Source organism: Larimichthys crocea, chromosome XVIII (genome assembly GCF_000972845.2).
Source record: "Larimichthys crocea isolate SSNF chromosome XVIII, L_crocea_2.0, whole genome shotgun sequence".
Taxonomy (NCBI): Eukaryota; Metazoa; Chordata; class Actinopteri; family Sciaenidae; genus Larimichthys; species Larimichthys crocea.
This window is the reverse complement of record NC_040028.1, coordinates 10945649-10971796: the sequence shown is the minus strand read 5'-3', so window position 1 is coordinate 10971796 and position 26148 is coordinate 10945649. Positions and strand designations below refer to the sequence as shown.

The 26148-nt window shown below is 41.5% G+C and overlaps 1 protein-coding gene across 1 annotated transcript; it reads left to right on the top strand.

Annotated features, from left to right (window-relative positions):
* The first annotated feature begins 833 nt into the window (after positions 1 to 833).
* On the top strand, positions 834 to 18191 carry LOC104928724 (neuroligin-4, X-linked-like). Its single transcript, XM_010743064.3, has 9 exons — positions 834 to 1186; positions 2482 to 3464; positions 4169 to 4321; positions 6983 to 7168; positions 7709 to 8159; positions 8991 to 9204; positions 9742 to 9866; positions 12850 to 13459; positions 15107 to 18191. The coding sequence occupies exons 2-9, from the start codon at positions 2987 to 2989 to the stop codon at positions 15512 to 15514; spliced, it is 2625 nt and encodes an 874-aa protein (XP_010741366.2). The 5' UTR covers positions 834 to 1186; positions 2482 to 2986; the 3' UTR covers positions 15515 to 18191.
* The last annotated feature ends 7957 nt before the right edge of the window (positions 18192 to 26148 follow it).

Sequence of the window (26148 nt, the reverse complement as noted above, 5' to 3'; positions counted from 1 at the left end):
AGACAGGCGGGCAGACAAAGAGATGGATGGGTGGATGGAAGATTGTTAAGTAGAGGAATAGAAAGTTCTGAATGCTGCTGCGGAAGGCTGTGCTGACGTGAGGAGTGTTCCCAAACACAGTTAGTGGCGACTGCAGACCCACTGCATTACCATATTCACACACACACACACACACACACACACACACACACACACACACACACACACACACACACACACACACACACACATGCAGTGCCTGGGGAGAAAGCTGCTTGCAGGCAGAGCTGAATAGAATGGCAACAGAATCTCCTGTGCCGGTCCTGAAGAGGTCACTGTGTACTCCAGCACTATTTCTCAACGTGTTATGGTGTGTGTGTGTGTGTGTGTGTGTGTGTGTGTGTGTGTGTGTGTGTTTGCTACAGGTTTGTGTGAGGATGCATTGAGTGTTACTTCCATTTGTCTGTGCATATGTTCCCTTTATGTGAAATGAGACCTTCTACAGGTGTGCGCAAACGTTGTGGAGCCTTGTGTGTTTATGCACCAATGTGCATTGTGTGATGATGGCCGTGCGTGCACTTCTGTGAGTGTGTTTCCCCGCACAGGTCGGTCCTCTCTTCTCCTCTCTTCTCTTCTCCTCCATTCTCTCTCCTCTTCTCTCTCCTCTTCTCTTGCGCTTCCTCACGGAGCTAGGTGCGTATCATTGGATCAGTAGCGGCTGCCTGCCACACTGTCCAATCGCATCTAGGGAGAGAAAGAGACACAGGGAGAGAGAGAGAGAGAGAGAGAGAGAGAGAGAGAGAGAGAGATGGGGGAGGGAGGAGAAAGAAAGGAAGAGAAGAAGAGAGGGAGATTGATCATTTGAACGTCCTGGGCCTGCGTTCCTTGGAGAAAAAAAATTCTACTACATCCTAAAACGTCTTTTTTCTTTTCGTTTCCACCTCTCTCGGACTTGAGGGTTGTTGTTGTTTTTTTTCTTCTTTCTTTCTTTTTTTTTGGGTTATCCTCACCCAGGAGACGTGCCAACGCCACCACCACCACCACCACCAGCAGCAGCAGCAGCAGCAGCAGCAGCAGAGGAATATCTCCCAATATCCCATCCTGGGCACGTCGGATAAGCTGCAGCAGCGAAAACACGAGGCGAATATTGCGGTGGACGGGAACGGGAACATGGTCCGTGGGATTTCACACCACTCACCCAGGCTGGGTACGGTATATCTTACATTTTGTCATTTGATGATTTTTTTTTTTTACTGCAGCGAGGATGCAGGTTTGCATTTTGAGAGTGTGTGTGCGTATGTGTGTGTGTGTGTGTGTGTGTGTGTGTTTTGCCGTAGTCAGCTTCAGTGTCGATAGATTTTAAAACAACCCTGACAAGCGAGCTTTTTTTGTTCTTTTTCTTCTTCTTTTTTCTTCTTGGTGATTTTTAATAAGAATGCAGCTTTTTTTTTCTTCTTTCTTTATTCCAAATCTGTTCTCTGTGTATAATAAACACACAAGGAGAGGGGTGGCAGGCGGGTTTGCCTTGATAAATGGAGCGTTATTCATCAGCGTGTGTGATCACCACTGGAATGTTAACTAGCACCTTGGACAGCAGACACCAATACAATCTAACATGGGAGGAGCGATAGTACTGATCATTTTTACACTCTAATATCTATGCTGCTTAGTGAGGACGTGCGCGTGGACGTGCGCGTGGATGTGCGGAAATTGATGTTGCTCCCTCTGTGCGGGTGTGTGTGTGTGTGTGTGTGTGTGTGTGTGTGTGCAAGTGTTAATATTCTGCCCTAAGGCCCTCAGAGAGAGATAGCAGTGTCGGCTGGGGAGCAGCTGTGTGTGTGTGTGTGTGTGTGTGTGTGTGTGTGTGTGTGTGTGTGTGTGTGTGTGTGTGTGTGCATATACAGAGATCAAGAAAGTGTGTTTGAGCGTCTTTGGAAAGAAAGAAAAAAGCTGTGTTTGTGTCTATTTTTGGGAGACATAAAGAAGGTGTGCATGCAACAAAGTGTGTGTGTGTGTGTGTGTGTGTGTGTTACATGCAGGTCAGGAGCTCTACGGTGTATCCAGGGTTTAATTAAGCATGTGACGTGACTCTCCATCCCTCCCCTCAACCTCCCCTCTCCTCAACCGGGTCCTGTGATCTGTGAAACAGTAGTGTAGTGAGGATGTGACATATGTCCCATATCGGACACACACACACACACACACACACACACAACACACAACACACAAGCCATTCCTGTGTGACACAGCAGCCGAGTTAAGCTGAGCGGACAACATCTCGTTTGCCCTATCTATCGCTCTCATATCTATTTTTAACGTGAACAGCAGCGAGGTGGCACAGCCTATTCTTCTGATGTGATGTGCATAAGCCTGCTGTGTGTGTCTGTGTGTGTGTCTGTGTGATATTTTCTTTATTTGACACCGTGATTATTCTAATGAAGACTAATTTAATCCTTCTCTGCCTCTTCTTTCCATTTCTCTGCCTCTCTTTCTCTTTTCCAGAAGGCAGTTTGGACTTGTTATGGGGGTGACCGGAAGGAGAGAGAGTGACAGAGGAACAGTGATGCTACTGTTTACATAACGAGAGACTCTCTCACACACACACACACACACACACACACACACACACACACATGCACACACATATACATGCACACATGCTCGAATTGCCAGTCCAGGACATACACACTCGCTTAAACACTTTCACACATACATACACGCACAGACACGTATTCAAGGGACTCTCGGACTGAGTCACTACCCACTCTGAGTCACTAGCCACTCAGATTCACATACTCGCACACAAGACCAATCACACACACACATATACAGAAGAGGAAAAGACTGTGTGTTGTGCGTGCTATGGGCCGAGCTGAGCAGCAGCTGTGTGTGTGTGTTAGATACCTCTGAAGAGTCATCACAGCTGTAACCCTCGCCCTCCTTCAGTCCCTTCCGCCTCTCATCCCATCCCTCCCCATCATCTCCCAGCTCCCCTAAACACACCATCATGTCCCAGCTGAGGACCAGGAGAACCCCCTCATCTCCTCTCCCATCCTTTTCCTCCCTGCACGGGTTTCTATACCTCCTCCTGTCCCTCTGCCTCTCCCTTTCACTCTATCCGGCCTCCTCATCTGCGCAGCAGACTGTGCCTGTCATCTCCACGGCGCAGGGCCGTATCCGTGGTATCCTGACCCCGCTGCCCTCTGACCTCCTTGGGCCCGTCATCCAGTACCTGGGAGTACCATACGCAAGACCTCCCACGGGTGACAGGCGCTTCCAGGCACCCGAGCCTCCTTTACCCTGGCCAGGAATACGAAATGTGACACAGTTTGCTCCCGTGTGCCCGCAGTCACTGGATGAAAGGAGCATGCTGGGAGATATGATGCCGTCCTGGCTTACGGCTAACTTGGATATAGCGGCGACGTACCTCACTCACCAGAGTGAGGATTGTCTCTACCTCAATATCTACGTGCCCACTGAGGAAGGTAAGTGAACCCAAAGGATCTTACAGACTCTCTCAGGGGCAAAGGTGAATAAATCTGCATGCAGGGTTAGAATTAAGATCTCATGTTTGGGTTAATTTTGACCTCATGTCAAGTGGCAACAATGGCAGCACTGACTAACCAGAGAGGTATTTTGGGGGTGACCGTAAGATTTTGGCTGTGGCAAATGATTAAAACATGTCCTATAAGGGCGCAGACATACCCTTGTTAAATAAATAAATACTTTTTTTAAGTGCCCCCTCCTCCCTTGTGTATGCCGCTGGTTGAATCAACACTTAATATGCAGACACCTGCGTCAGTCGCCAAGGGGTTTACGCCTTCACTTGTAGAGGAAAGTGGGAAGGACACGGACTCACTCATGCATACATATTGGTGCATACACATGCATGTGACCCTACACACACGAGCACACGGACAAGGCAAGCATGAACACTTCTACAGCCTCAATTTATGTCCACCTGCTGAGAAAATGAAGGTAGGGAGATATAAAGCATAAGCAAGGGAGCCACAGATTTCTTTTTCTGCTTTTGTATGTATAAAGTAAACCCACCGAGAGATTTAAGGCTGAGATACATACAAATGGACAGTTGGAAAGTCGCATAAACACACACAGACACACAGTCAATATCTATCTATCTATCTATCTATCTATCTATCTATCTATCTATCTTTGTTCTTTTTCCCAGACATCCATGAGGAAGGGGGTCCACGGCCAGTGATGGTCTACGTCCACGGGGGCTCCTACACTGAAGGCACCGGTAACATGATGGATGGCAGTGTTCTCGCGAGCTACGGCAACGTCATTGTCATAACCCTCAACTATCGCCTAGGAGTACTGGGTAAAATAATATATCTTCTATATCTAATATATTTTCTATATCTATCTAATTTGCTCAACACTTACAACAGTACTTTATGGTAATATGAGTGTATAAGCTTTGAGTACGGGTGCAGCTGTATTTTAAAATAAAGCCCAGTGTTCTCAACCTGGGATTCTATATTCCAATTATTTTTCATCCTATTGAGTTATTTTGCCTTGCAGAAACTACACCCGATGAATGTCCGTTAGATACATTGCTTGGGTGCCTTTTAAGAATATTTTTACAGTGTCTAGCGGACAAACATCACTTTATCAGAGACCCTGCAAAACATATAGAAGCAATGAAGCAATATATGAGGAAACAATCCACATTTTGAAATGGCTGTTTTTGTGCCTCAACTCCACGCTCCACCCTTTGAGCAAGAACAATAGCAGTGCAATTACTGCCAAGGTGCTCTGGGTATTCTGATAATATCACCGCAGTATCACACTACCTCCTGTATAGTAATTTGCTTTACGTTTGGGGGCTAAGCTAAAGGGCAATAAATGGATAAAAAAAAAAGAGGAGGGTGGGAGAATAGTTGCACCTCCTTAAAAGCTGAAGAAGCAAAAAAGAAAGTGGCATTGGATGAGGAGATGCAAGTTTAGTCTATGACATTAGATCTGGTAAAGCTAAGTGCTGGTGTATTGTTGTAATGCACCCTTTGTAAATGCCCTTTCTTCTCAATACACATTTGCGTACATTTTTACATAACATTCATCTGGATTGTTAAATCCTTCACTGAGCTATAAAATGTGAAAATGCCCTTTTGTTTTATTTTTTTGAGTGAAAACATGTTCAGTATGGGTGTCCCTAGTGGAAATAAACCCCCTGAAGACATTTTTTTCCACTACTAGCATTAACTCAAATCTGATCCTTTTTTTTTTTTTTACCTCCATGACTCTCTGACTCATTGCTCTCTGAACAGGGAAAATCTGATTCCCTGTGGTTTTTCTAATTTTAGACAGCTATGCAAAGCTCACAGGCTGTACAAATATAATATCATAGAATCCCAGCATTTAATAGCTGTAATTGTTAATATTACAAAGCCTGAGCAGCAGGGATTCAGGAGGGTTAAAAACATACTTTAAAGGAATCCTCTACTGTACAACACTGAGGGCATTAGTATTGAGATTTGTCTGAGCCGTCATATTGATTAAGTCAGATGCATGAGCTGCATATCGTTCCACTGGCTGGGTTATATCATGCCCTTGCTCTCATTAGGATTTGCCCACTTTTTAATAATTCATGAAGACATTAATTAAAATGTGCCATCAGGTTAATAAAACATACAGTATGTTTTATAATTAGTTATGTGATTTGGCTTATTCAGCAATGTTAAAAATGATTTAACCTGCATGCCATCATTACTTTAATCCACTACGTGGATTTATGTGACAGAAAATGATTTTTTTTAAATATATATATTAAAAAATATGTTTGAATAAGGCTTTTGATAAAGATGTAGATTTAGTAAAAGATTACTAAGAGAGCTTATTTTGGATTACTATCTTTATGCAGTTTCAGCACGTTCTGCAGATCATCTGTGTGTGCGAATGATCTGTACACACAAAGCATGTTAAAGGAAAGGCCACATCTGTGCTCTGCTTTGCTCCTTTAATTAGACAAAGAAAGATTTTGAATTCATGTTAAAAAGGTTCAAACCAAAAAATACTGACTTGAGCTTATGAGATCTATGTTGTCTGTTTCAAGATGTCAAGGTTTTCATTACATATTTATTTTGTAAGATGGTGTAAATCTACAATCTACATAACAACTATTTCATTCTGACTTTGGGGATAAAGCTAGTTGCCATGGTTGTAATCACCATATCGACCTAAACAAAACCAATCCTACATGTTTTGTCTTCATCTCCATCCTCTGTGTTACATCACCTCCAAAATGATCATCACCACCACCACCACCATCATCATTATCATCCATCACCTCGAGTAGCTGTGTCTTCTTCTTCATCTTCCTCATCATTGTCACCATAAGTTGGATGCATGAGGTGAGCACATACATGTAAAGCAGTGTACAATTATGAACAATTATTTCTTACCTAGGGTGTGTTTGTTAGTGTAGAGAACATAAGTAAACTGAAACATTTACCCATACGTATCTTACTTAGAAAGCACATGAAATGTATTATTTCAACAATGACCCTCCAGCCGGTCTGAGCATATAAGAGTATAATGGAGAAGAAAGACGATCCTTCTTGCTCATTATGCTCTTACATGTTCATGGCTCCTTGAGGTGGAAATTAGCTTCTGCAGTAATGAGATATACCGTAGTGGAGTGAGCCATTAGGATCCTTTGTGTTTATTTAACAGTGTCAGCAGTAAAGAGAATAAGGGATGTGTTTGTAGCTGCATGCGTGTGTAGGTTTATGTGTGTGTGTTGATTTTCTCTTACATGAATATGGATGTACCTTCTTGATTTGATCAGATTTTTAAGGGGTGTCAGTTTTCATTAGTTTTCACTTTAAATGTATGATAATGAACAAGATTGTAAGTTAAAGAGGTTCTATTTCCAAAAAGTCTGCAGGAAAAAATCTTCAGTTCACCGTTCAATTCTCTGTAGAGCATTTTATTATGTTCCACTATTTGTAATAACACATGTCTCTCTGTCTGCCTGTAGGATTTCTTAGCACAGGTGACCAGGCAGCTAAAGGGAACTACGGCTTGCTGGATCAGATCCAGGCTCTGCGCTGGGTTAAGGAGAATATTGCAGCCTTCGGTGGAGACCCACACAGGGTCACAGTATTTGGATCTGGAGCTGGAGCCTCCTGTGTTAGCCTGCTCACCTTGTCTCACTACTCAGAGGGTAAGGAAGTATCATGGACAAAAAGCACATTTAAAAGATTTAAAATTCTTAGAAAATACAGGCAGGTGGACAGTTGTGCACATTTGATGGTTGGTAAGGAGGTGGGTGCAGTGAAGAATGACATTTAGGGTTATAAAACTTTTCAAGGTAGCCAGTGGACCTATGCAGCTTTCATTCACCGGTAAATGCCTGAATAAGCTCTCTGAATAATACAGCCTGCCCATGACTCATACAGCTAAGAGCTGTATTATTTCAAACTTTTAACCCTTACCTACTTGAACCTGGTGATCTATCTATGACCTGTCATCCTTTTGAATATTGCATCTTTGAGGTGTTTTTTTTTTTTTTTCTCTGAAAATTCTTGTTCTGCATCTGTTTAGGGGTGAAACATATATAGTATGTATGCAACCATATGGTTGTGCGTTCATGCATGATTGTGTGGGTGCATGTGCATTAATAAATGTATACATCTATGTGCCTCAGTGTACATGCTCTGTGCGCCCTTATTTGTATTCATGTGTGTGTTCATGTGTATCTCAGACCTCTTCCACAGAGCCATTATCCAGAGCGGCAGCGCTTTAGCCAGTTGGGCTGTCAACTACCAGCCCAGCAAGTACGCCCGGCAGCTTGGTGAGAGAGTGGGTTGCGGCATTGATGACAGCACCCAACTGGTCGCCTGCCTTCAGGGTCGGAGTTACCGCGAACTTGTGGAGCAGAACATAACGCCGGCCAAATATCACACGGCTTTTGCCCCGGTGATTGATGGTGATGTTATCCCAGATGACCCCCAGATTCTGATGGAGCAGGGAGAGTTTCTGAACTACGACGTGATGCTGGGGGTTAATCAGGGTGAGGGCGTGAAGTTTGTGGAGGGCATTGTGGACTCGGAGGATGGTGTCACGGCTGAGGACTTTGACTTTGCTGTGTCAGACTTTGTGGATAGTTTGTATGGATACCCAGAAGGCCGAGATACCCTGAGAGAGAGCATAAGGTGAGTGACTCTGTAAATGTCTGAATGTGTTTAAGGGGTAGTTTGACATCTAGGGAAACACGCTTATTCACTTTCTTGCCAATAGTTATATGAGATCATTGTAACCACTCATGTATTTGATAAATATAAAGCTACAGTTGGATGATTAGTGGATTAGCTTACCCTAAAGACTGGAAACCAAAGGAAACAGCTTGCCTGGCTCTATCCAAAGGTGAACTAAAGTATACCTACCAACATCTCTGAAGTTCGCTAATTACTATGTTAACTTGTTTCTTTCTTTGTACCAAAAAACAAAAAGAAACAAAATGGAAAATTGACAATTTGCGGTTTCATGTGGGGTCATGTGCTGGCCAATCCGTGAATCTTAATAGTGTGGTTGCCAGGCAACCAGCAAAGGTTTGCCAAGAAACAGTCACAAGATATTACTTCCTGCAAAACCACAACATGATGTTTTATATTTTCTTTGTGTAGGGATTAATAGGGACCTTTAATGATATTAGTAAGTGGATTTCTTTTATACATCTTAGACAGAGTGTACTGTACACTGAACTGTACTGAATCTTCTCATGTAACTCTTGGCAAGAAAGCAAATAAGTGTATTTCCCAAAATCTCAAACTATTTCCTCAAACGGATATTTGAATATGCTTATTTGACTTTGTTGTGTGTTTATAATTAGTAAAGTGTAATCCCTTGATCAAAATATAAATGTATGAATATTTTGCATTCTTTGATGAAAGATTTGTCAGTATACTGCTTGATAAATAAATAGACTTAATTTCAATTGATCAGTTGATTGATTAACTGGCTAATTTTAAACGGACATATTAAAGGTTCATGTACACGGACTGGGCGGACCGTGACAACGCAGAAACCCGACGGAAGACTCTGGTTGCGCTATTCACAGACCACCAATGGGTTGCGCCAGCGATTGCCACAGCTGACCTCCACGCTCAGTATGGCTCCCCAACCTACTTCTATTCCTTTTACCACCACTGCCAGAGTGATGCCACACCGCCCTGGGCTGACTCTGCCCATGGTGATGAGGTAAGCTGATGTTACATTGATGAATGGCTTTACAGGGATAACATTAATGACAGTTATAGAAGAAAAGGAGCCTGTAGGAGGTCGCAGAAGGAAGATTAGATATCAAGGAGAGGAATAAAGGTGATTAAAAAAAGCAGAGTGACTAGTTTAGGTACTAAAACACATCAGGGAAAAAATGTAGATAACTATAATAATAGGTAATTATAGAAAACGTAAAGATTTTAGAAATACAATGAATCAGCTCTTGGTTTGCTGCCTCATATTGATGTGGACCATTGATTTTTCATGTTTTTTGTTGTAGGTATACTTGTTATGTTCAACACTCTGAATATGCATGTCTATGCATTTGTAATTGGGATTTGTGGGGGTGGATTTTAGTCCAGTTGATTGGGAATGGTGTGTCAAACAGAAGATGAATTTACTGACCAGAGTTTAGCTTCATGTTGTTGAATCAGTTTTCATGTAATGTGTTGGCTCCAACAGTGAGTTATGCTAAAGTGTGTGTATGTGTGTGTGTATGTGTGTTTGGCTGTGTAGGTGCCCTACGTGTTTGGCGTGCCCATGGTGGGACCCACTGATCTGTTCAACTGTAACTTCTCCAAAAACGACGTGATGCTGAGCGCTGTAGTCATGACTTACTGGACCAACTTTGCCAAGACTGGGTGAGCCATTAAAATGTACACTGATGTGAGACGTTGTTTTTCAGTTAGAAAATCCCACTGAGAAGAGTATTTTGTTCGAAAATCAAGAAATAAGACAAAAACAAAGCACGGCTTATTCCATTCTCTTTATTTTTGCGTTCTTTGACACAGAAATACATTTCTAATTTCTGCTATTAATATCTAATCCCCACCCACATGTAGAATGTGTCACAATAATAAATGAAAGCCTTTTAATCACATTTTAAAATGTAAAAAAAGAAAATGCACAGCAGTCAGTGAGAAATCAGTCGTTCTTCCTCCTTTTATATCCGACTCTCTGCAGAGATGTGGTTTTGGCAACACATCGAGTTGTTGCAGTAACTGTGGACAGCTCACTCCTGATTTTACAGGAACAAACCTCCTCCATGCTTGAAAAAAGACAGCCAAGACTCAAGTCTACGGTGTGATCAAGACAAACGGCAAGCACTTGATAAGTTTTCTTTATGTTTAATTCGCTGGATTGATTGATAGTAATTATGGGCATGGAGTGTAATTATCTGGCAGGGTTTGAACAGAGAGGACAATCAAACAAAAAGAATAATAGGGAGAAGACAACTCTACTGTTAAGTAGCATTAAACAAATGTATTTCCCACAAATGCTGTTCATATGTAGCTATTTAGCATGTGCTAAATACAATTAGGAAAAAATGCTTTAGCAGCAATGTGTGTAGAGGCCACAAGCGCCTAAATCCATCCAAGTTTTCCTATCAAGATAAGTAACATTTTAATAGCCTAGGGAAAAAAAAAGTTTTTCAGAAATATTAGGTTTCATTTGGAATGGAAGTTTATACTCACTGAAGCCAAGATTTTATGATGCATTAGGGGAAAACACTGGAGTTTAAGAGCAACAAAAATAATGAGCTCACAGGCAAAGGATATTGTATTATAATGTCTTTTCCTTCAAAAGATCTCTGAAGTTTGAGGAGCAACAACACTTTAGATACAAACATGAAAGCTACACTGCGGACTAATTTTGGCATAGGGTGCACACGGGTTCTCCGTCATGTCAAAATCTCGACACTGCTTATCTTCTTTGGACCTTGGCTGAGAAAGTTAAAGAAACCCTGCTCTTGAAAAAAGCCCTTGAGGATCGCCAAGGTAATGTGCTAAAAGAAGAATGAAAAACTGGCCACTGTTTGATAAATCTTCTCTCCTTCTGCATCCTCCTTCACTCATTTATCGCCAAAACTGGTGCAATGTGACAAAGAGCTTATTTAACATGTTCAAATTAAAATGATCTGCCAGTAGCTAAAAGTAGCTTCTTGAGATCCGGTTAATTAAATTGAAGATGAAGTGATGTGCCAGTAGCTAAGACAACTATGCTCGTGGAAAGAATTTGCATTAAAACTTTAAAATACCTGACAATCCATACTGATAACGGTACCTTTTATCTGCCCACTCTGACATGATATACAAGATAAAAGTAATTGTTGAGGGTGGACCCTCTTTCTGCACTGCTCGAAGAGAGTAATTACCAGTAATTAATCCAATCGAGGCTCACTCCACTGAGACCTCTTCAGATTTACAGAGACATCTGCAGTCTAGACCTTGATCTAAATCACGGTAGAGCCTTGCTATCTCACAACATACAGGAGTATGACTGCTGTGACATTAAAAAAAAACTCTTTGCATCTGTTGTCTGTGTTGTCGTTACCACCAAGGCAAGCTGCAGAGCAAAATCACCAAGGAGGCATGATAAAATTTCAGTGTGCACTTCAATTATCATTGGGGAACTTTCTCTGAAGAAACATTTCACTTGCCTGAGAGTGCCTCAGATGGTGATGGAACTCTGCGACAGCTTAATTTAACCGGGAGGATATGATGCTCCCTGATGTATATTTTGTAAGCCTCCGTGTGGGCGTATAAATCTTCAGGCTGTGTGTGTTTGTGTGCCGGTAGGTCTTTTTTACGTGAGCTGCCTTTAGTGTGTTATTCATAAGGTGTTGACTGACAAGCGAGCACATAGTGTGTAACTGGCAAGCGTTTGAAGATGCGCCGCCGTTTCATTCACGTCATATTCGCCACTGACACAAATAAGTCAATAAATCAACAAATAATTGCCTGCCCGTACGTATCAGATAGGTGATTTTTCAGAAGATTTTCACTGTACGCACACATTCATCTCTAATAAAGACATCTGATAGTTTATTTTTAGCACACACTCTTCTGTGTATTATCTGAAATGGTTTGTAAAAGGCATATAAAGCAGACAAAAATCAATGATCCGTGACTAAATCACCTGAGCTATGTTTACAGGACAAAAAATTACTTCTTTTGCTTTGTGCAAAAAAAATCTTTTTGTGACGGGTTTGTCTTATGTTACTTTGATATTGATTTTAAAGATGTGTGCCAGCGCTGGTGAAACTGTTGGCCAGCATGAGAGACACTCACACTCCTCAGAGGATGGTAGCCAGCTGAGGAAAAACGTTCAGCAGCACTGTTTGCCGTCTCTGACATTTAAAAAACTGTAAAGCATCATAATATTGACATTTATACTTTCCTTGAATGTGTGCATCACACATGGTAGAACATTGAATCACTCGACTAAGGTAATTTATTTTTTAAAGGTGATTCTTGAATGTAAATATCTGAGTATGTGACTTGCTTCCTTGTATTCTGTGGTTTATTTAATCCTTTTTAATCCTTCTTTTGGTGATTTATTTTAGATTTGTACATGTTTTTCATCTGTCAAGATTCTCAGAGCTGCTGATGGATAATTCACTATTATTGAAGTGTTTTTTCTTTTGTTCCTGTTTTCTTCTCTTCTGTGAATCTTTTTGTATGTGATTACAGCTATTTGTAGAACAGAGAGGATAAAAAGCTGTGTCTTGCCTAGCACAAATGATTAACGCCTCCATACACCAAAAAACTTACATAATCATCACAACCGCACACAACCCATCTCCATGTGAATAAATAACACATTGTGTTTCACTCTTTACAGAGACCCAAACCAGCCAGTTCCTCAAGATACCAAGTTCATCCACACTAAACCTAACCGTTTCGAGGAGGTGGCCTGGTCTAAGTACACCCCTAAAGAGCAGCTGTACCTCCACATTGGCTTGAAGCCCCGTGTCAGAGACCACTACCGTGCCACCAAGATCTCCTTCTGGCTCCAGCTGGTCCCTCACTTACATCATGTCAATGAACTCCTTCAATCCGTATCCTCCTTCACACATAGTCCCTCTCCGCAGGACGACACTCCTTATTCTTACACTAAGCGTCTAGCCAAAGGTTGGCCGCCTAGTAGTACACGTCATCCAGGTTCACAAGGAGGTACTCCACAACCGCCAGAGTCTGCTTTAGGCCAAGGTGGAGGGGAAAACGGGGTTCGCGTCCCCAATGAGGACTACTCAACCGAACTCTCAGTGACGATTGCTGTGGGAGCGTCACTGTTGTTTCTCAACATCCTGGCGTTTGCGGCTCTGCTGTACAAGAAAGACAAGAGGCGACTGGAGCACCGTCGGCCACGTCCACTTCCTCCTCCGAGACGAGACATCACACCTGCGGATGTTGCTGCCCACCTGCAGGGGGAGGGACTGATGTCATTACAGGTGAGTCATGTGCTTTTTGTATTTTTATTCTATTTTATTTTTACCACAACTGAAGCCGACGTTGGAGTGTGTGTAGGGTCTGTGTGCTTCTGTTGTCACATCATTTTTTTAGTTATGGATCGTGCTTATGGTTTATAATCACACGTATAAATATAAGTAACGTCAAGCCAGTTGAGGTTGTGTAAGTGACTGTCTGAATGAATCACTTTCTTGCCCGTGGAGAAGCTGCCAATAGAGCACTTCTGCAGAGACACAGCCTGTCATCAGCAGACATTATCGGTGTAAGAGTGTGTGTGTGTGCATCTGTTAGTGTGTTTCGACGCATGTGCATGTGTGAGCTGTGTCCAATTGCCTGAATTGCTTCCAATTGCTTCCAATTCATCCAATGACTATTTGGCCTCTTTTGCACTCCATTAGTCGCGCTGAAATCTCACAAATGTCAGGTCTCTTTTATAGCTGACAAATCCTGTTAATTGGCAATTGAACTGCTGCAATGTAGCTCCACATAGCATCTGCTTTTGTAATTGTGTTTTATTTATTTAAATGTCAATTCTTTTCATGTGGTGTTTCATGCTATTTCACACACCATCAGATCCGGTGTGACAAGCATAGTGTTTTTCAGCATGATTTTCATGCACCGTATTCTTGAGTTTTACATAATACTGATCAGAAAAAGCCACAATAGCCTGGCAGAATGACATGAAAATCAATGTAACTCACTCAGACGTAGGCGATGACGATGACAAATAGCAGTGGTGTACTTTGAGTCTTATTTGAACCCAGCATTTGGTTGTAGCTTTTAATGGCTGTAAAAAAAAACCTGGAATAAACTCTCAGTTTACACCAAGGATTTAGTCTTTAAGTAGATGATTTCACACATTTTGTCATGGTGGGGTTTTTTAAACTTACAGCTCCTCAAGGTGAGATTAAGGCTCACAGAGAGGTATGTAGTGCCAATAACGCTAACATCCAGGTCGAGTCTTTGCCAGTTTTTACCATTTAGACTTTTACATTCTTTTCAGACATAATGTAAAATGAAATAGTTTTTATTACATGGCAGGCTGAGTGATAATTATGTATTATTATGTATTATTATGTATCAATTTTCATTGGATTGTACACTGTAAATATGTCATTTTATCTGCATTCAGTAAATGGCATTTAAATACTAATAATATACTATAATATAAGTTGTTGTTTTACATGTTTTGCATTTACAAGTTTTTATTTATTTCATTGAACCTCAGTTTTACTATTTTATACTTGATTATACATACATTTGCCATATCCTGATATATATATATATATATATATATATATATCTCAACATTATGGAGCTTAATAACAGCTGCTCTTCTAGGGTTTGGACTGTTGGTTAGACAAAACATGCAACTGGTCACCTTGGTCTTCAGAAAATTGTGATGGGTATTTCTTTTGCTATTTCCTGTTGCTTTATATTCTAAAATATTATGGACTATTTTATTAATCAAGAAAATGAAAAATGTCAGAAATTCAATAATGATTTGATTATTTCACTGTGAGTCAGATTTTCTGTTTCTTTCTGTCTCTTTGTGTAACCATTGCTCCTTATCTACTCTCCTATCCTCTCATCTACCCTTCCCCTTATCCACCCATCCAACCTTTTAGGTGAAGCAGCTGGAGTGTGATGCAGCATCAGCAGATGAAAGGAACAACGCTCACCACCATCACACTCTGGATACGCTGGACGCCCTGGACGGTTTGGACACCCAGGACATCTACAGCACACTGGACACCGTGCGCCTCACCTGCCCGCCCGACTACACCCTCACCTTGCGCCGCTCACCTGACGACGTCCCCCTCATGACCTCTCTGACCCCAGGGTCGCTGCCTGTGACCCCTGGGTCACACCCTGTTACCCCAGCGACGCCGATGACCCCAATGACGCCCGGATCAGTGGTGGGGATGAGGATGGGGCATCCGCACCAGGGATACACACACCATAGCCCATATAGTAACACACACTTGCCACACACACACATCTCAACGCACACACACTCCACCACACGTGTATAACCGCAGCAAGATACTTGCACATACAGGGACATAATTACAACACACCCACTCACACACACACACACACACACACATTCACTAACACAAAACACACACACACACACACACACAATACAAAAGACTTAAATACCTCTACTAATTACCCTGCAGGATTGTTACAGATGGAGTGACAGAAAGACATTTTCAGTAACAGGATGAAAAGACAGACAGCTGTGTGTTGCATGTCGGGGAACTGAAGACAAACTGGATCCCGGGAGATGCAGTTCTATGCATCATTCACTCATAACCTGGAAGAAGACGAGCCAAGACATCCATCAAACGTCTAAAAAAAACCTGCTTTGGATATTAAATCTTCTGCTATTTCTACAACTGAGGAGGAAGAAGAGGAATGCTGTGGCAAAATGGTCAGTTATGGATCAGTTTACATCTCCTACTGTACCTGTGCTGCACGGTGAAGCAGTGCTGGGACTGAGCAGAGCAGGTGTAGATGCAGAACTGAAGTACCACACACAGACTGCTGATGTCAACTTGAACAACCTGTGAAATGTGAATGTAGCAATTTTTTTTCCATTAAAAGATCAAAGGCCCTATCTGCCAAGGATCAAACTAAGCTGAGGAGAAAATAACAAATTTCAGCGAGAGATGGATGTAAAAACAGACAGACGGGAAGAGGGAGATTAAAAAAACAAAACAACAACAAAAAAAAACATTAGCTGAAGGAAAAGTTAGTCGGATGGTGGGAAAGAGATTAAGATTTTACTGAGAGGGATTTAACAGCTGCGAGACTGAGAAAGACGAATTGAGATAGAGTGATATGGAAAACACAGGAATGGAAAGTGTGCCAAGAGAGAGAAATCAGCTTCAGAAGAAGAAAGGGGCCTCTGAAGTGTTGTCAGACTTACTGAAGAATCACTCTAACCAGCTATGTGTTAAACTCTTGTAAATAGAATGGAAAGATACAGATGATATATTATGATTTATAGCATTTACCTGCTCTTGCATTAAAACATGACTTATTTAACCACATTATTGCTTTCATTTCAGATATTACTATATTATTGTATAGATGTCCTGAAGCAAGGCTGGTTGTCTTTTTATCTCACCCACTGTAGTATGTACACAGTACCTTAATTTAAAGGCTATATTTGCTATGCACAGTCATTTCAATAATTCTTAACTATGTAAACATCTAGATACTTGTTTAGTAGTTGAAGTATAGAACATTTTTCACACCATCCTGTCTATTTGTTTGACCATCGAATGATAAACTAGTACTGTGTAGATAATGCAATATCGGTTTGATGATGGAGCACCAGCCAAAAACCATGACCCTTAACCCTTTTATCCTAGCCCCTTCCCTATTCTCCTTTATCCCTTAAACTCTTCTTAAAGACCTTACCCTTTAATTTAACCCGACATCTATTCATGTCTCTGCAGAGAGGTGGTGATGATTCAGGGGGTCCCCAATCACAGTGTGTCACAAAAAGTCAAGAATGCTTTTTCTGCATTCGTCTGACCTTTATGTTTCGCACCTTACCAGGGGCCCCAGTATTTAAAAGCCCCTTGCTTGAACTACCTAATGCTGACTGAAACCTTGTCCCTCTCAAAGGCACTGATCGGAAGAATAAAGCCAAGTTCTATTTTATCGATAATATAATTTCCCTTTCTCTAAATCTAAGATTTGTTGAAGCTTAAAAGCGTTCCAAAGTGTAGAAAAATGTCGATCTCAAGCCTGGAGTTTGGTTTCCAACTTGCTGCCATGTTGTCAATTGTTTGGAGCCCAATTTGATTTATTAGGTGGAGCTTTGGGTGGAGCTGAGGAAGGATGATCACATCATTTTGTGCGAAAGTTTGGCTTGACATTGATGGCAAACACACCTCCAAGCATACCGCCTTTCAAGCCTTAATATCTTGATAATGGAGCAATATTTTTTCAAATTACCACCCTGGCGTGCTTTTGATGATCTGAAATTAATGATTAAAACCAACATGTTGCGGAAATACTTGACTGACTTTATTTCAGAGAGAAGTTGTAGGTTTTCCTGCTGACTTCACAGTAAATGCTCGAGGGCGGTAGTGGTTACTGCTATGTGTCATAATGATAATAAGATTCGCAGCATTCGTAAAATCGATTCCAGCCATTTCATATTGACAAATCATATGGCAGAGATGTGGTACTGTCATGGTTGCCACTAAAAAATGACAAATGGTCTATCAGGTTGTAAAGACCCTATGTACCAATGAAACATCCAACCCCAAACTCCCATAACTTGATCCTAACCAGTAACTCAACCAAAGGCCCTATCCCTGATTTTGTAACTTTCATGTTTTATTCTCTTTTCCTGCTCCTTTCCTTACCCAAACCTGTCCCATCCACCCCCCTGCCCTTACCCTATTCCCAGCCTCATCTGTGCGACTACATGCAGCTTTGTCACAGTGAGGCCTATTTAACCTCCTCTCATCCTAGGTAACTTCTTCATGAGAAATTTTAGTTAATTGTCGACATACAATACAAGAAAAATGAAAGCCGAAGACATTTGTGGATGGCAAGCAAAGAACTTTTACAAAAATGATATAAAAAAATAACATTTAACGGATGTGTTTGATTGACTGAATATTTTTTTCATATGGGTTTATTGACTCAGCGGATGGCTGGATTGTGTCAAGCATAAAACATTTCTGCTGCATTTTTGAAAAATAAAAATATCAGTATTTTACAATTTATGAGCATCTTAAATGTTTTGTATGTCTTAATTCAGAATATTTATGATAGTGTTCAAAGAAATTTAGAGAGAATGTTCCCAGAATTTCCCAAATGCTGCACAGTAAATTAGGATTAATTGTAATATTAACAGGCAATGATCTACTTGGTTCTGTTGTGTGTTTTTGTGTGGTAATTGGTTATTGAAAAGATACATTTGATTTATACTATACTACATTTATACTGATCCTCAAAGAAATAGTTTCTCAGTAATTTGGAGATTAATATTTGCTTTCTTGCTAGGAGATAAATGATAAGACGACTATCTCATGTCTCTATGCTGGATATGAAGCTATAACCAGGACGCTGTTTGCTTATCTTATTATAAAAACTGGAGGCAGGGGGGAAGTAGCTAGCTTGGCTATGTCTGAACGTAACAAAATCTACCTGCACCTTTAAAACTCACCAATTAACATTTTATGTGCTCTAATATGCATTTGTGCTAAACCATTCCTTGGCTCGGAGCAGTGACTGAAAATAGTTACAGCCCATATTCCCTGTAAAACCTCAACTTGTCGTTTTGACACTTTGGTTTTGCATATTTTGATAAAAAATGTTAATTACTGAAGCTGGAGGTGCTGGTTGGCAGACATTTTTTTATCTTTTTACAGAGCATGTTACTTGGTGATAAAACAGAGAAAATAATAACTAGAGCAGAAAGAACTTGCCGAGGATTAAAGGGATAGTTCAACATTTTGGGAAATACACTTATTTGCTTTCCTGACTGATACCATGCTCTCGTTAAACAGTAAATAGAAAGGTGGAGCCAACAATCCTTTAGCTGTTTCCCCTTGCTTTCAGCCTCTATGCTAAGCTAAGCTGGCTGATATAGCTTCATATGTATTGCACTCACATGTGAGCGGTATTGATCTTCTCATCTGACTCTCAACAAGATGGTGAAAACACGTCTATTCTCCAACAATGTCCAACAATTCCTTTAAATATCACAAAAGCCATGCAAAAAGATTTTCATATGGATTATTCTTAGCTTCGCTCTATAGGGCCTAATGTCGTACAATTACTCAAGTCACTACTGCAGCAAAATCGGGAGATATTACAATAAATCATCATGGAACCAGCAGCCCCTGCCAGCTGGCCAAGGAGACCCTGTGAGATGTGAAAGAACCAAATTCATGGCTGACTTCCAGACCAGATTGATGTCTCCTACACTGTGTGCCCGATCTAATCCCATTACCTAGATATAAGTGCAGTTAATTTGATTTATGGCAGGCAACACATTTAAAAGCACGTTCAAGTCATGACCAGGTGTTTTTTTGTTTGCCGTCAACATGTGCAGAAAGCAGTGAAGCCAGTTCAATTAGAAATACTCTTGGACACAGAATCACATTTTCCCACAGTTTAATTAAACTAAATCTTATATTTAATATCTTGGCTTTTTCTTGAATGGCTGCAACTTGATTGAGGTTAATTCAGCAGGATATTTTTTTTTTTTTTACCTTTTAAACAGTGAAAGTGGTGAGAACTCTATCTGCTAAGTGCAGCACCAGAAATGAAATGTGATGTGTTGCAAGATGTGTCCAGATGGTGTGGATTGGAACATTTTCACATATACCTGACTAATGTTTCAAAACTGAATGTGAAGCATCTGGAAACTATTTCAAGGTAATATCTGGCTTCATTTGATTACTGCTAAATCTCAAGCATTTAGTGTCTGAGTGTTCATTTAATACCTGTCAGAAATTAATTCCACTCTGAAATGTTTTAATGCTGTTTTCTAAAATGAAAATCTTCAGTCGAAGGTTCACTGTCCTACATGTGATATGCTGTGAACAGTCAGTGCTCATATTTTGCAACAACTTGCCCGTCTTGTACTGTAGCCTACATGTCACTTAGTGGAGGTAAAATTAGCTTGAAGGACAAACCATGGCACACAATGAATGTTTAACAAAGACTGAACACAGGCGTGGTTTACACAAGAGTCTATAGCCATGTTAGTAAATCTGTGGTGTTGTACAGGCACAGTGATGCTTTGGGTTAGTATGTTAGTATGAGACAGTATTGGACAAAGTCAAATTTTGACACATTGATGGCCGTAGATGAAAAGTCAGGGGGTCACTAAAGTTATTACTTTTCATTCTGCGGGGACCATGCGAAAATTTCACGGCTCTCCATCTAAAAGTGGTGAACCGACAGAGCAGCATTGCCATTCTCAGAGCCACGCTGCCAGTGTCGCTAAAATTAACATGAAGAAAATAGTTCTGGATTCTGATTTGAATTATCCCTGCTTAGTGTTGCATCCCACAGTCTGAAAGACCGTGACAATGTCAACTCCTTTTTTTTTCTTTCTAAGGGAATCAGGGGGGGGAAACGAATGAGGAGGGTGGGAGGATGATAAAGCTGGAGAAAAAAAAAAAGTAGGTGAGCAAGGAAATATTGAAAAGAGGTGTGGAAGTGCGGGATGCCTGATGAATGATAATGGGACATGAAGAGGGGGAGTGAATGAGATAATGTAAAGGAGAGTAAATAAAGGATGTATGGAAGGAGGAGAGGAGAGGAGGATAACAGATAAAGGGAACTCATTAAGGAATTGGACACAGCCTGCCTGGTTGTTTACTGGCTGGCAGGTTCATTGTACTTAATCACTCCTGCCAAGACACACACACGCGCACGCGCACACCCACACCCACACACACACACACACACACACCCACACACACACACACACACACAAATGCATGCTTGAATGTACACCTTCGCATTTTAGCATGTTGGCTGATACTGATGCAAACACACTGTGCACATGCTAATGCATGCTTGCTTCATATCTGCACACACACACACACACACACACACACACACACACACACGCCCATATATACCACACTACTGCATGCCTCATAGCAACTCGAGTCACTGAATCATTTTCTCTGCGGCCTTCATCACTCTCTTTCTCTCTCACTATTACACTATCCTCCTCTTATCTCTTCTCGTCTTACGCCTCCTCCTCCTCCTCCTCCTCCTCCTCCTCCCTTCCTTTTTTTTTTTTAATTTCATATATCCCGTCATTCTTCCTCCCTCTTCTCTTCTCCTGTTGGTTTTGTCACCATCGCAATCTTCTCCCCCCCATCCCCTCCTCTCCTCTGTCTGAATGGGATCCCTCTTATCTAACAACCTTGAGATGATCTTCAAAGCGTCATTGCAGTCGAGCATGTGAGGTCACAGCATCTCCAGTCTCTCTCTCTCTCTCTCTCTCTTCTCCTCTTTTCTCCTCTGCCTGTGCCTCGTTCCACTCCTCTCCACTGCACTTTACTACTCGTGTTTTTTGGCTCTCCTTCTTCCATGTAATCTGCTCTTCTTCTCCTGTCTCTCTCTCTCTCTCTCTCTTTCATCTCACACTCCATTTCTCTCCTCCTCTCCTCTAACATCTATCTCTACCTCATCTGGCCTCATCTCCTCTCGTCTGATCTTCACTCCATCTCTGCTTTGTGCCTCTCTTTTCTCCTCCTCTCCTCTCCTGCTTCCAATTTCTCTCTCCATCCATGTCTCTCTTTCTCACCCACCCACCCACCCCCTCCTCCCTTCTCCTCTTCCTCCTCCTCCTCTCAGTGCTGTCTTCACCCTCCTCTTTTCGCCCAACTCATTTACTTCCCTCCTTGCTCATTTCATCCCTGCTTTCTTCATTCTCTGCACATCTGAAAAGCTGTGAGACGAGGTGATACATGGTTCCCAGCGTGTGTGTGTTTGTGTGTGCGCCTTTGCACGTGTCTGGATTCTTTAGTGTGGGTGTGCTGTTGTGGGGATGTTACACGCCTAACTGTCTTTCACGCAGCTGATGGCCCCACAGTGTTTTGGCTCTCTAATTAATTAAGCGTGGGATGCTTTAGTCTGTTCACTGCTTGTTTGTCTCACTTGTTTTTTGTCTGTTGACCGTCTGTCTCTCTCTCACCTCTATATTACCATTTATCCTCCTGCTACATCTCTCTGTCTGCTGTCTCGCCTGTCTAACCCCCTTTTGTCGATCCGTCTGCCTGTCTCTCTCACTCTCTCTCTGATATTATATGCCCCGTCAGACGTCTCTCTGTGGGAGCATCGCCACATAAATTCAGCCTTCTCTGATGCCCACTGCTTTTCATAAATGAGCGTAAACAACAGCAGTAGCGCGGTCGGTCCAGCTGAGGTCAGCGTTGTTCCTGATAAATTAAGTACGGGAGAAAACGTCTTGAGGAGAGAGTTCAGGGCAAAGTTTCATTTTTTTGAAAACTCTATTCTGCTGTTTTTGTTTATTTTTTAAGAGCATAATAATTATGTGATCACAGGGGAACAAGTCCATAGAGGACAGGGAAGTTATTCTTTTTTTCCATCCATATGTGAGTTGTTTTCTTTACAAAGCAGCTTGTTCACCCTTACAGGAGAATCATACCACACATTTTGGGCCTTTTGTGTGTTTTAGTGAGCCTCTGCTTTGAGTGTGAATGCACCTCCAGTGGTCCATAAAGAACCAGATCAATTTTCAAAAATTACAGATCTGCTAGTAAAAATAGGACAGACCATAATAGGGACAAATACCTCTACTACTAATACATTATTAGAATAAAAGCAATTATTGGAGTAAGCATTTTCTTTTCAGCACATACTGCTTCCTGCAACTTAGTGCTGCTGCGAAATGTTAACAGACTTTCCACTGAGATACTGTCACTACTCTGCCTTTTCCTAAGGAGGGATGGAGGAGAGTGTGTGTACCATTCCCAGGCTTTCCTGCTGCTTGAGAGGAGTGTGTGTATGTGTGCGTGTTTGTGTGGGTGTGTACCATTCATAGGGATCATCCCTGTCTGCTGCCCTCAAGTAGAGAAGGAGTGTGTTAGACAGATGAAAATAGAGTGTGTGTGTGTGTGTGTGTGTATTTTTGTTGGCCTGTGATATCGCTCAGACAGGAAGGAAGTTTGGCTTTTTCAGCATCGACTTTCCTCACTGCAAAAAAAGGCTTACCGAACACACACACACGCACGCACGCACATGCATGCACACACACACACAGCCATTACCAGGGTGTAAACTGACTGTTATTCTGTGAAGATAAAATCTGATCATCTCACACCGTCCAGCCTCTTTGCAGGCAGAAAAAACAAACTCATTTCCATTCATCCTCAGTCAGTTAAATTCTCGTGCTGCTGCTTGAAGCCATGACGTCGCCCCCTAAATAGCCTCGAAACCAGCCTTAATTGGTACTGCAACGTGACCTCCTGTGTCACACTGAAGCCTACTGTGCTGTAAGTTTGTTTTGGCTGCTTGTGTTTGCTTAAGAACGCATCACATCTCCGTATCCCCACCGGGCCTCATTTATTAATTTTTCAGTATGTTTGCTACATTAAAATGATATGCATTACTGACTGTAGTGAATTAATGCAAAAAAACATCTCATTGTTATCGTCCCGTGTTATTGCTGATTTTTATTTTATCCTGACACTTTTCGCTGCCTCAGCCATTGGATGTGTGAGTGGCTCTATTCAAGGTTGCTGCATTTATTTCATTAAAGTCTTTGCCGCGCGTGTTCTTCCTTGTCCTCTGAGCCAAACTGGTGATGTTTGGGTTAGGCTTGGCCAAGCTGCTCAGTTATGTGTTAATGACATGATTCATTCTTTGTAAAAAAAAAATAAAAAAATGAAGGGATGCATGAATTAGTTTCACTCGAATTACAGCACACAATGCAGGCTAATTAAATGCTTTCACAGAATACCATTTTAGATCTCACCTTGGCACCCTTCCTCATTAGCATAGTAGCCAGACTGAGCTGAGGTGGTATTTTGTAAATCGTAGTCAGCTGGTTACCAGATCACTTCCACACATTCAGAGCACAGAGTAAAACCTGTAGGTTATCTGTTATATCAACAACATCGCCAGATGTTTCCAAGAGAGCTGCTACCAGTATTTCTTATGTGTCCATGTCTGCCAGCATATAATTGTTGTTTTTCTGTTCTTTTCTTCCACAAGTAAATACAGCTACAGAGCACCTGTAGCCTCGTGCTTATGAGTTATAACTCCACTATGTTACATCAGACCCTGCATTTGACAAATAAGACATTTCAAAAGCAGGACAGGCTAAACTGACTTGATGTATTGCTTTGGATTATTATCATTTTAGCTTGTTCAAATGCTGCATTCTGGATTGAAGCTGCACTGCTCAGCACAATCTAATCTGCCTTCATATAAATGGATTACAAATACTTCTGGACATTATAGGACAACCAGAAAATACTGCCCCTTTGCATCCAGGGCTATTGATTCTAGTTTCTTTGTGGGCGCCGCTCACATAAGGGACCCTGCATATTTCTTTCCCGCCCACTTCTACAACCCGTAGGACAGTTAGCTCCCACTCCCTGGATTTCTTTAGTTTTACAGCGTTTGTGTTTTGTCGACTTAATATTTTTGCTATCACATAAAAGTTGTATATCAGCCTTCAAATTAAACCATTTTTTTGAAGCACTGTTAGTCATCTCTTACTCACCGGAGCTGTCACCCAGTCTAACAGCATTCACTCATTATACATCCAGGATGTGGAGCTGCTCTTGCCTCAGAGGTTTCACTGACAGGACTCTTTTAGACAAATGGCTGTGCTTATTCAGTCTGGTCATGTAGAGACAGATGAGACAAACAGAATCACTTAGCCAGCTAGCCAGGTACTGTACTGTGTGTGTGCTGATTCACTCGACAGATGCACAGCCACAGTCTGCTGAGACTCATGTATTCCTAATTTTATCTGTCCTGCTCCAGACCTGTGCGCAGGCATCTTGACTGTTGCGTACGTGCATGTAGCTGCGTGCACGCAATCCTTCAGGTTTTTTTCCTTTGTGAATATGTGCCTGCTTGTGTGTTTGTCTGTTTTAGTGTGTGTGCGTGTGTGTGTGTTATGTAAAGTACACCCAGGTGTCTCTCTGAGCTGTGATGTAACTGTAAGGTTAAAGGCTCACAGCTGGGAGGATAGATAACTACCTGGATGTGTGTGTGTGTGTGTCAAAGAAAGAGTGTGGACACAAATTCTCTCAATATTCTCTGGATGTGTTCTTAGATAAGCTGATTATAACGGGATTCCCATTTGACCTTGAGATGGTGCAAAGTAGTCTTAGTAAAACTGACCAAATAGCCCTCTGCACCTTGTATGAGGGGCCTCGAGTATACCTGATAGTGTTCACACCATGCTCTCTAATTATAGTAGAAGACAAAATGAACTTACAAAGTCAAAGGAACAGACGTAAAATGCAGAAAGGACCTTCTTGTTAGGAAGAATTAACCTGGAAGTTAGATGAACTGATCAAACTCTCTTTAATTAACCTCTTCAGTCCAGTTCCCACTTGTATGTCAGTTAGTACACACTCCTGCTGTGCAGCCAGATGTCGTTCAAAACCCAAAGCTTTATTTTAAGTAATAATTTACATTTGATGTCTGAATGCCATATATGTAAGCTTAAATTTTGGAGAAATGTACACATGACATCGACTCTAGGATTTGAATATTTCATACAGTACAACCTCGTATAACTCCAACGAGCAACTGGAACCAGCCAGTATAAATTAAAGGTACCTGGATATTAAGGACGCCATGTCTTTGCTTCCTTTTCTAACTGAGATATCCGTTCCTAACTCCTTACAAATTCCCTCTTGCTTGACCTCGTGGTGTTTTCAATTAAGGTCAAGGGTGGTTTGAAAATGAAAAAAAATAAATGAATAAAAATAAGGCATCATTTGCTCTGAGTAATAAGATACAGCCGCCTGTGTTTTCTGATGCATTTTGGCATCTGAAAAAGACAGCAAAAGTCTGAATCTGGTGAATCATCCAGAAATTGAAACGCCATGTCAGTAAACTGTTCACTTCTCAGACTTTAATATGATCTTCTTGGTGGCTACAGGAAATGAGAAAA